General features: G+C 44.0%; 1 protein-coding gene across 1 annotated transcript in view; it reads right to left on the minus strand.

Annotated features, from left to right (window-relative positions):
- Nucleotides 1-11,873, minus strand: part of PAMR1 (peptidase domain containing associated with muscle regeneration 1) — a 65,846-nt gene that overhangs the window by 31,270 nt on the left and 22,703 nt on the right. Inside the window, exon 4 of the mRNA XM_011357024.2 lies at nucleotides 1,122-1,236. Within this exon, the coding sequence (XP_011355326.1) occupies nucleotides 1,122-1,236 (115 nt within the window). The remainder of the gene's footprint in view (nucleotides 1-1,121; nucleotides 1,237-11,873) is intronic.

Here is an 11,873-nt window from a genome sequence, read left to right on the forward strand (position 1 = left end):
TCCTGCATGGTGAGAAGTCTGGATTTTACTCCAAGCTCGATAGGAAGCCACCGGAAGGTTTCAACAACAAAATAAGGACTAGATTTAGGATTTTAAAAGATCGCTCTAGTCACTTGGAAGAGAGCAGATTACAGAACTGGCAAGAGTGGAAGCAGGAAAGCCAAGCGGGAGGCCGCGAGAGAATCCAGGTGAGATGTGGTGGTGGTTGGAAGTAGAATGGTGGCAATGCAGGCAGCTGTGGAGCGACTTCAGATTATTTTACAAAAACAGACTTTGTGGTAGCCTGGCTGTGGTAGGTGATAGAAAAGGGGCGTCGGGGACGACTGCTCAGCTTTCGGGCTGAACACTGTACATATGCTCCAAAGTGTTTGCATCATTATTATTCACCCCGGCCAGCAGGTCCAGGTTCGACTAGAGGGAAAGAAATTTATTTCCAAGCCTCCCTGGGGCCCTTTCCTAGGCAGGTGATGTGCTTCTTGATCCCTCCCACCACTATGGTGTGTGCCACGTACTAATCCCGGCACTGGGGCACAGCAGGGAACAGTTCTCACAAAACAGGACTCTCTTGTGTTACTTATCTATAATCAGAACAAAACTGGACCTACATTTTGGACTATGACATGAATTAGACATGAATTGTTGCCACAGAAGAAACAATTTACCTTCCATACAAGTGAGAGAATTGGTTAATTTGTTGCAGGGGTGATTGTTTCCTGAGCAGAGCAGGAGAAGCAGCTGTGAGGAGCACAAACCCCAATCTAGAGTGTAAACTTTTGAATTCTTGACCTGTGCCTTTCATTTCTTCACTTCCTTCCCACAGAACCCAGCTCAGTACTGGGTGAACAGAAAGACACAGGTGGATTGCTCTCAGTACCTTGGGTCAAAATCATCGGAGCCCCACTGTTCTGGGCTGACAAGCATGTCACTGGTTGAAGTTTTGACAAGGCCATATCCCACCTGGAATCACCAAGTGGTAAAGAAAAAGGATCCAATATGCATTTTCGGCTTTTAAGGATAAAATGCTGACGGTTGGCCCTGAGTCACTAGGATCCAGGGCCCTGGTCCTGTTACTGTGTTTCGTCATAATCTCAGACTCCCTAAGTCTGACCTCTGCCCCTTACCTTAGCTGGATGATAAACCCAGGCTTGGCATGAATGGTCCATTCACAATGAGCATTTAGCGGGTAGCTCTCCAGTAAAATCTGTCCCTTCGAGGCTCGCATAACCTGGCCACATCCTAAGAAGAGAAGATTGGGGCATGGAAATTAGAGTCAACGGGAAAAGATGGTAGGTCTCTAAGAGCCTCTGATCTCATCCCACATCCCTGAGAACAGAATGGAGGAGATTACTATTTCTCAAGTGTTTGGCAATGTACTAGGCAGTTTACATAGCTGAATTCATTTAATCCGCCCAACAGCTTAAAAAGGGAAGTGGTTTCATTCCAGTTTTCCAGCTAGGAAAATGGATAACCAGAGAGTTCAATAGCTTGCCTAGCTCCTAAGTGACAGAGCAGAGATACAAACTTAACTGTGTCTGCATGTAAAGTCCAAGCCATTCTATCATCTTGATTCTCCAGGACTGCCATATGCCAGCCTGCCGCCTCTACCTTACAAGGCTCAGAAAGTAGACCTTCTCCTCAGCTCTGTACAGGACATTGCTGCCTTTGTCTAGAGTCTACATCTGCACAAGACCATTTGGTCTGTACTCCCGGTACATTCTCTACCCCACAAATACAACCCCAAAGCAACCCTTTCCTGATCCCCCTTCATCCACTTAGAAAATTTACGTGTTCATTTGTTCTACGAGCAAATATGTAATAAATGCCTCTCTAATGCATGACTCTGGAAGGGGACATGATCTCCAACCAGCTAGACTGGATTAGTGGGTTTCAATTTTCTTGTAGCTTCCAACCCTTTTTTCTCAAATTCTTATGAAGACCACTGATAAAAAATATGGGTCCAAGGGGCCCTTGGTTGAAGCAGAAGCAGGGGCCCAAAGTCCTCCGTCTTCACTCTCACCTTGGTCCCCTAAATTACCTACAGCAAATCCCAAAGATCTGAAAAACATTGGACTGAGTCATCATTAAATTATATCATATTAAATAAGATATAATTTATACTAAAGCATAAGTGTGTAAGATATATCCTAGTTTTACAAAAGAGTTTGGGGGAAATGTCTTGAGTTGGTTTTATTAAAAAATTTATCTGGGCCATGTATATAAATGATATTTTATACCAGAGTTGGCAATCTACGATCCACAGGCCAAAACCGGCCCACTGCCTGATCTAACGTTTTAATGGAACAGAGCCATGCTCATTCGTTTACACTTTGTCTATAGTTGTTTTCAAGCTAACAACAGCAGAGTTGAGTAGTTACAAGAGACAGTATGACCCACAAAAATGAAAATATTTAATGTCTCTTTTCAGGAAAAGTTTATTTAAGCCAGTTCTATACAGAAATCCAGCTTGACATCATAAACTCTGGATATGCAGTTATATTCAGCCACCCCGCCCCTCCCTCGCCTCTCAGAAAAAGAGTATAAATTCCTATTCCTGGGAAAAAAAATTCATATCAGTGGATACTGCCGCACGGAAAGACGACGGCGGTAATAGTCCTACAGTCTTAGGAAAAGAGCCCAAACTCTGCTTTTGATAAGCTGTGAGGTCTGAGGCTTGTTACTTTTGTGAAAACTACTGCACTGCACATGTCATTTCTTCATTAGGATTTTTATTGCTGCTGCTCTTCTCTGCCAATGGGAAGCGTCATCCGTCATTTTCCATGTGTGACTCTTGTCTAGGCTCAGCCTCTGTCACCTCTCCCCACAATCCCAGCCACTTTGCTGGTCTCCTTGCATCCATCCTTGTCCCCCAATATTCGATTCTGCACACAGCAGCCAAAGCCAACTTTGAAATAAATGAGATCACATTACTCTCTTGATTCAACACTCCAAAGGCTGTCCATCATGCAAAACACCTTCCTACGATGTTCACAGGCCTGCCCGACTGCCCAGACCGGCCCTCTGCCTGGTCTCCACGGCCACCCATCAGCTTGCTCACGCTACTCCAGCCATACCAGCCTCCTTTCTGTTCCCAGCGCCCCTGCGTTTGCTGTTCCCTTAACCTAGAAGGCACACCTTCCTCCACATCTCCTTCCCTTGGGAATTAAGCTCAACTGCCACTTCTTCAAAGAGGCCTTTCTTAACCACCCAGCTAAAAGATCTTTGTGTTTCTATGGTCACTGTTGTCACTGTATTTTGTTTTCTTCATAACACACATCTCTATATGAAATCATCTAGGTTATTTGCTCACTCCCTTGGGTACAGCTGGGACCCTTTCTAGCTGGTACACCTAGAACGGAACCTGGTGTATAACAGGGGCTCTGTAAATAGGTGTGGAATTAATAAATGATATTATTATAGGCCAGGCACTGGCTAAAAGATTAATATTTTCTCATTTAATCCCCACAAGAAATCTAGAACCACCTCCATCTCCCTGTTTCCCAGATGCAGAACACTAAGGATGGGAGAAGTAGCTGACTTCTCCAAGGCTAGATGGTAGCAAACCAGAAGACTGTAAATCACTGTTTCAGGTATAAAGCCTTGGTTACGAATGGAGACTTCAGCATCCTACTGCCCTTGGTGTGAGAGAGGTTTACCTTCCCTGGTTGTGTGGCTTTGGGCAAGTTACTTCATCTCTCAGAACCTCAGTGAACCTGAGTCAAATGGGAATAAACCTGACACCTTCTTCATATGGTTTTATGAGACTTGAATCAGATTATGCACAGAAAGCCCTCAACAGAAAAATCAGTAATGTTCGCTGGTGCTAGTCAGTGGCAGAGCAAGGATTTGAACTTGGATCTGTCTAGTTTCAATGCTGGGTCTTGGCTGATACACTAAACTATCTTAGGGGCTTCCTAACCCAGCCCTCTCCCACTCCATTTTGGAGCAGCAAGATTTTTCCATCCCCGCCTCCCCCCCTCCCAAAAAGATACATTGACTCTTTACCACTCCCCCTACTTTTTGGAGTGCACGTTCCTGCTTCCTGCACACCTCACATTCCTCATCGCCCCATCTGCCCATCTGCCGCCCAGCTACGGAAATGATACATTGGGTGTGAGAGACAGAAAAAGAAACCTTCCTGCACAGCCCGCGCCCCTCAGGGATGGGCAGCTTCCCAGCCTGCAAGGTGTTAAATCTCAGCTTCCCCAGCAAACTTCCTGCAGGGACCCCAGTCAGAACCAGCAGTGACTGCTGCCAGCTTGCTTCCGGTTTCTCCATGCATATGCAAGCTGGATCACACAGCAGTGTCACGTCAATGGGGAGCCAATGCCACCCCCAGTCGGGTCTCCTTGGCAAGACCTTCCAGGTGTTGGTTGGGCAGCTCCAGGATCTCAGGCAGCCTCGGGACAGCTCAGAGCCCCCATCCCGACCCGGGCACTGGGCCCTGGCCTTGTGGGATGCTAGGCTACTTGTTCCTGCAGGCCCAGGGGCTGTCCCTGCAGAAGGAGCCAGATTCCAAAATGTGGGACATCTCGGTTCTTCATGATGTTTTCTTTCTCTCACTCTGGAAGGGAGGGCAGAGTCCCCCAAGATGGGGGACAATCCAACCAACCAGAGACAAAGAGGCCACTTCTCAGAAAGGTGCTCAGGGGGAAGGTTATTAGGCAGAGGAGGAAGGAGCCCCACTCCCTCCCCACATCAAGGGACACTGTCAGCTCCCTTTCCACTCATGCCTCCAGTTGGGGAGTGGGCGGACCTGGGTGCAGCGTGGACTAACTGCACCTCTCTGTCTAGGGCATAATAGTGAACACAGCCGAGTGTCCCCGCCAAGGAAGTACTGCTGGCCAACCAAGCAGGTGGTCCTGAGTCTGAATGACCAGGGCAGGCAATGGGCCCAGAAGACAGTGCTCAGATTCCCTAAAAATGTCTTGCTGCAGGAGAAAAGGAGAGAAAGAGAGAGAGAGACAGAGAGAGAGAGAGAGAGAGAGAGAGAGAGAGAGAGAGAGAGAGAGAGAGAGAGAGTGTGTGTGTGTGTGTGTGTGTGTGTGGAAATCTGCCAGAGAAGCCAGACAGTCCACCAGTCTCTCAAATCCTGCAGTCATCTCCAACCCACTCGCCCACCCTTCCTCATTGCTACACGCCAAAACAGGAGAGAGAGCTGGACAGACCCTGCTTCCACGGAGCTGAGAGGAAATCTTATTAATCTGAACTAGTAAGAAAGCTGGAAGGTTCTCAACAAAAATGAACACCCCCAGCATTGAGACAGAAGTCTTGTTATCTCCAGCACTGGAGGGGCGGGGGCAGGAGAGAGATACAACATGGTTCTGAGAAGTGGTTGGGTTTTCTTTTTTAATCTGTAATCTTTCCTCTTAGGAAAAAAAAAGTACTAAAGAAAGCATTCAGACATAGAGAGGCATTTGCATTCTTTTTCTCTTTTAAAGATGACTCACGAGGCAGGACTCCTAGTAGTTTAGGGACAGCCTATGAAGCTGAAGTCCAGTCAGAATCTCATTTCAGCCTTTTGACTAACTATGTGACCAGACAAACTCTCCAGATTCTGCCTCATTTGGAAATGAGACTAACGGTAGCACCTACAACCATGCTGGTGCTATTTCCTTACTTGTTTAAGGATTAAATGAGATAGATATTGTACCTAAAGCACTTAACATAGTGTCTGGTACATAAAAATGCTCAGTAAATGGTAACTAATGTTATTTCTTTTGAGCCCTGTCAGGATCTGAGACACTATTCTGGCATTAGTGTCAGGGACAGGGACAGCCCAGGCTCTGACCTCTGCTCTAGGGCCCCTAAGAGTCTCATTACATCATTGGCTAGAGCCCCAAACCCATTAGACCCAAGGGCCCAGGCAGTGGTGGCAGAACAAAGGTCTGGATGACAACATGGGAATGACCCACATACTGGGCCAAATCTTCCCAGAGGCAGTCAGAGTGAGGACCTCAAATGTCTCTCACATCAAAAGGTGATTTAGTATAGAGGATAAGAGACTGGGCTTTAAGGTCCAGCATCTGGCTCTGCCACTTATAAGCTGCCTGACAGTAGAAAAGTTACTTAGCTCTCTCTGTGCCTCAGTGTCCTCACCTGTAAAACGGCTGTGATGAGGATTAATGAGTTAGAACATAAAGGTACTTAGAACAATGTCTGGTTCATAACAGGTGCTAAGTGATGGCTTTTGTCAGGGGCTCAGGTCTTCATCAGGAACAATCAGATGTCCAGGCAGGAGTGATGCCACAGCTCACTCTGTGATTTGGCTTACAATCCCAATCGATCTGATACTTTATAATGATTGTTTATTTAAATGGTTTTCTCCCCGTGACACAGTTCTGTAGCAGAAGACACCTTGTCTGTCTTGCTCACACTCTTATATGCATTGAGTAGGTACTCAATTAAATGTTAACGGAATGAATGACTAACCGAACATCTCTCTGCCCAGTCAAACCACTTTTAAGGCTTCCCCCACCTCTGCAGTAGCAAATGGTCTGTCTATTTAGTTAAAACAGTTGCCCAATAAGAACAGCACCTGCTACTCTGCTGCAAAAAGTCATTCCTCTCTAAAGTCTCCAGAGTCTTCATAACAGACTGAGAAAACTCTGCCAATTCAACTCAAAAGACACGGTCTAGACTACCATAAGACGAATAGTTTAGATTGCTGAATAATTTCATTCTTTTTTCTCTCTGTTTTAGTTTGGTTGATTTCTATTAAATCTGTATTTAATTTCCCTGATCGTTTCTTCTGTCGTAACCATCAGCTGTTAATCTCCTCTATGGAATTTTTTCTTTTTTTCTTTTTTTTTTTTTTAATTTCAGATAGTGTAGTTTTCAGTTCTGGGATTTCCATTCGGTTCTTTTTTAACACTTTTCAGTTCTATCCTGACAGTTCTCATCTCTTCTTCCATTATATTCACTTTTCCTGTAGTCCATTTACTGTATTTATTTTAAAGTCATTTAAAAGTCCTTATCTGGAAATTTCAATATTTGATCATGCAAGGTATATTTCTTTTGACTGATTTTTCTCCTGACTGTAGGCTCTATTCTCTTGCTTCTTCACAATAGGAAATATATTTTTTTCTTTCGATTGGCAATATCCTTTCTTCTATTAGGCAGGTGAAATGAGGGACTAATTAGAATGATCCAATCTGAAATTAAACTGGTTTGAGGCAGGACTGAGACCATAATTCTTCTAAAACGGTCTTGAAATTCAAGCACCAGGAACCTAACAAAATCTGTCTTTGATTTTCAATACTCCCTCACTATCCAACTTCCTGCACCTCCATAGCTGCAAGAATAGGAAACTGTGAGCCTATGAGACCCCAAGATGCAAAATTACAATATCCCAAGATCTTCTGCTTTCCACGTCTTGCCCCAGGCGTTGCTTGCTCAGCAAAATTTCATTTAAGAGAATACTTTATGGAGAAGATTGCTTTTGCTTTGGGGTCTCCTTTAGACTGGAGTTCAACAGGCCAGCCCACAGGTTCTTCCAAGTCTGGTTGGCTCCCCTTCCTTCTCTGGCAGGCCTACCCTCTTACCTGCCCTGTCTCCAACCTCAGTAGCTGGCTCCAGGTATGAAGCATCCTGGATTACTTGCTCACCCAGGAAAACCTCATTCCTCTGGAGTTTAGCTTTGTTTAGATTTTGTATTCACAGATACTTGATGGTTTTAAAGAAAATTGTGACTTTTCTTTGACTCATCAAGTGATTTCTTGCTGTTTGAGCAGGAAGGAGGTCTCTTTCATGTCCTTCTACACCCTAACCAGAAGCTGAACAATGGCTGATGAGCTCTTCAAAAACATAAAATCTTCTGCAGAAGTTCAAATATTAATTCCTTGGAGTCTTAGAGCTTCAGCACATAAAATATAAAGCGCTATTTCCCATATAATACTTGTCCTGGGAAGATTACCTCCTCATGTCCAATATATATTTTCTTGCCCCTTAGGGAATTCTGCTTTATTATTTTTCCTCTCTGGCCCTACATCGATTTTCTTTCCAAGAAATAAAAAGAAAAAGAGAGTTCATTTTATGGCTCTGGTTTAATGATAATAAGAACAGCCACCGCCATTTATTGAGCACTTACTATGTACCAGATTCCATATTAAGAGATTTATAGACAGTACTTTATTTAATTCTCACAAAAATCCTCTGAGGGAACACTATTATTATCCCTATTTTTTAAATGAGGAAGCTGAGATTTACAAAGATTAGGTAACTTTGCCCCAAGTCCCAGAAGGAGTAGAGGTTCAAATCCAGGTCCTACTGGTTCCAAGCCCTGCTGTTAACTACCACATAATTCCATCCCCAATTTGGACCCTGTTGAGCATGGTTCCTTTCCGGGAAGTGTCAGGACACCAAAAGCCAGAGCAAGATGAGCCAGTTTTCAGTGACTCTCCAGAAGGACAGCTCAATCAGTCAATAGCAAACAGCTTTGTAAGAATTCTCCCTCCTTCTCGTCCCTCCCTCCTTCTCTCCCTCCCTCCTTCTCTCCCTCCCTCCTTCTCTCCCTCCCTCCTTCTCTCCCTCCCTCTCTCTCTCTCTCTCTCTCTCTCTCTCTCACATTCCTAGTTATGGCTCAAAGACAAGCCTGCACAAACCATCCTCCTCTCTGATAGTCTGGCCACACAAATATTTTGGGGCACAGCTTATGGCCAGTTCCTCTGCTCCTCTGCCTCTATCCAAAATATGACTAAGAAGATAACATGTATTAAGGGCCTACTATAATCTCTCCCCATAAATCCTCTCTTATCTGGGTTGACTTCCTAACCTTCTTACATCCCCTAGATCCTTCAGAGACTGAAAGGTTGAGATCACTGTTATGCTAGCTAGAAGTGCAGCATCCTGGGTGGCTCTTAGTCCCTCTCATTGCTCACCTCATTTGGTGGCTCAGGAACTCGGTCTGAAGGCCAAGCTGAATAAACTCCACTGTAGAGGTCAGCAGAGTGGTTCCACTTTAGTCAACTTTGTAGTTTAGGAAGCCTTGATTTCGACTTTAGATATCGGCGCTGCTCACAGCCAGCACCCAGATCACAGTTCCCCAATACCTTTCCCCTCAACAGGAACCAGGATTTGTGGGGAAATGACTGGTTCCAGTACCTGACATAAACAATCAAGGTGAACCTGAAATATTCCTGGAGGACCAAAAATCAAGGAATTGCTTAAAGAATGATATGGTAGAGCCTGCTTAAAAGGGCTCACTGGCTGATTCTAGGACAATTTTAGCATCTAAATGAAAAATGATAACATTATGAAACAAGTAAAAAATTAAATTCATGAGTCTATTGTACAGTAAAAGAGACAAAACCAGATGTGAGACAAAACAGTAAGTGGTGAATCCAGGTAAAAGATATATGAATATACTATTCTTTCAATTCTCTGTAGATTTAAATCTTTCAAAATAAAAAATTGAGGAAAGAAAGAATCAGCTCCTTTCCCTAGCCTGGATAGTCTGAGCTTACCACTCTTTTCTGGGCAACAAAACGTGAATAAAATCTTTTCCTAGGCTCAGTGATTTTAGGTCCTTCTCCTATAATCTTGGTTAATATAACCTGTCAATAGTTACGAATGAATCAATCACATAATGGATTTTAAGGTTGTCATAAGTTAGGTTAACATGAACATAAACATTGTCAAGGGCATTGAGCAAATAAAGCTACTATAATATCTGCGCGGTGCTCTATATGAATGCTGTATAACTCAGATATAAAATTGTTATGACCGGCATTTGCCTGTCATTTCTCCTTCCTTCTAAGGTTCTATATGGCACTCAGGAAAAAATGCCAGGGCTCTACAGATGATATTCAGCAGGAAGCTCTCCTTCCGAATTAAATGATCTAAAAGGACCACTTGGGCGCCATCTACTGGGTAAAGCCTTGCACTGCCATGGGGCTCCAGAACTGCGCCCCAGCCATTAAACAGGCCACTCAAGTGTTTGGCTTCCCCTTAATAGAGGCAGGCAATCGACAAACAGTGAAATGAATTACTTCCTCCTTTGAATTTCCCTCACATTTACTTAAGGCCAATATGGGGTATAAGTGATAAGAGCCTAATAACATAACATTACATTGATTTCTTATGGACAATCCCTGTTTCCATAGATTGATGCTAAACTCTCAAGGGCTCATTGTTCTCCCCGTGACCAGACCTGTGCTCTATAAGAAATGCTCCGTAAACGCTTGTGACTGTGACTAGACAACATACACTGTGTGGGATGAGACTTTCCGAACAAATCTAATGGAATCGAATAACTGAACTAACACAGAATGAGATAGGAATCGGACCATCATTCTGTTTATTTCATAGCACTGATAACCACACTCCACTTTTTTTTTTGTCTCTCCTCTAAATTGAAGCTCCAAGATAGCAAGGATCACAAATGTCTTGCTCATCATTGTATGTCCAGCCCCTAGTAGCATCCATTCAAGAAATATTTTTTGAATGGATAGGTGGATTAATGAATGAGGGCCTGGACTCTCTGTCCTGCTTGCCTAGTGGCAATGCTCTGCTGCCCTGAGCCAGTTCCGCTGTCCTTGAGAACACCTTGATTTGACACATGGATACCATCACTCACCCAACCAATCAGACTACATATATAGCCAACTCTTATATTGAAGTTAAACTCACAAATCAAATTGGTGCTATTTGGAAAGGCAAACATACAAGATTTCTCTGAGCAACTGCTGTCCTTCTATCTTGTTACTGTTTGCTTGTTACTATTTACCACTTACCTTCTGCATGAAAACATTCTTCCTCTTTTCTACCCTGCCCCCTACACAAGCCCACCTACTCATACAGAGTGACTGGAGTATTACTTAGGGAACATCTGTACCCCTTCCCCTTGTGATGGAGTATACTTACCTAGTTGAATGATTTGGGGGCTTAGCCATGTGACTTCTTTTGGAATGTGAGTAAATGTGATATGAGCAGATGCCCTACATATGCCTCTGTGTTTGGTTTGGCCTCTTGTGCTTCCGCAACCCACCCTGGGAAGAGCACGCTCCAAGTAGCTGCTGCTCCTTTAGCCTGGCAGCAGTATGGGGTATGGAGTTCAACCCAGGCCAACCCACAGAGCCATATAAAGAAAATCATCTGTCCTTTTGAGACTGTTTGTTACACAGCAAAAACTGACTAATATACATGAACACGTTATCATCAGTAGCACCCCTAAACGTCAACTTAGAAGTTCTATTCTCTGACTGCAACACCCTTGCATCTATGTGTTCCTCTGCTTTATTACCACTAAGGTTGCTTTCTACTTCATTGGATCTCCACTCCTATGATCTCTGTACCAGGCTCTTTCTGGTTTCATGTCCTACCCAACCTGGGCAATCACATGTTAGCCAACTCTTGGATTATCCAAATGACTGGTTTAATTCATCTCTGCCACCACGCTGCTGGAGAGTATCTCCCAACTGCCTTCATTACATCATCTGCAAAGGAGTTCCTGCTTCAACTGCATCCTCGGTCTTGCTAGAACATGCTTTAACTGATCACTAGCTGGTGCCTTTCCTTATTCCTCACGTGGCTGTCCAAACCTGTGGTATTCTCAAGCCCCAGCCTCACTTCCGCTCTGCCCTGAGCAGAGATTTCACTTCCAACTTTTCAGAGAAGATAGAACTTTTGCAGGGGAATTCAGCAGTGGAGGTAAAATAGTACTGCAGTTAAGAACAAGGAGTCTGGAATCACACAGACTTAGGTATCTTCCTGTTTTGCTGACACCTGAGCAAAGGCACCTCTCAACCATCACTTCCTATTTAAAACCTCCCCTACTCTGACTCCCTGTGATTAAATTGTTCTTTTATCCATGTTCTCAGAGTGCTTAGCTATACCCTAATTTTTCTTTTGTATCTCACTGCATTCAGAATAACTAA

This window comes from Pteropus vampyrus, unplaced genomic scaffold (assembly GCF_000151845.1).
Source record: "Pteropus vampyrus isolate Shadow unplaced genomic scaffold, Pvam_2.0 Scaffold31, whole genome shotgun sequence".
Taxonomy (NCBI): domain Eukaryota; kingdom Metazoa; phylum Chordata; class Mammalia; order Chiroptera; family Pteropodidae; genus Pteropus; species Pteropus vampyrus.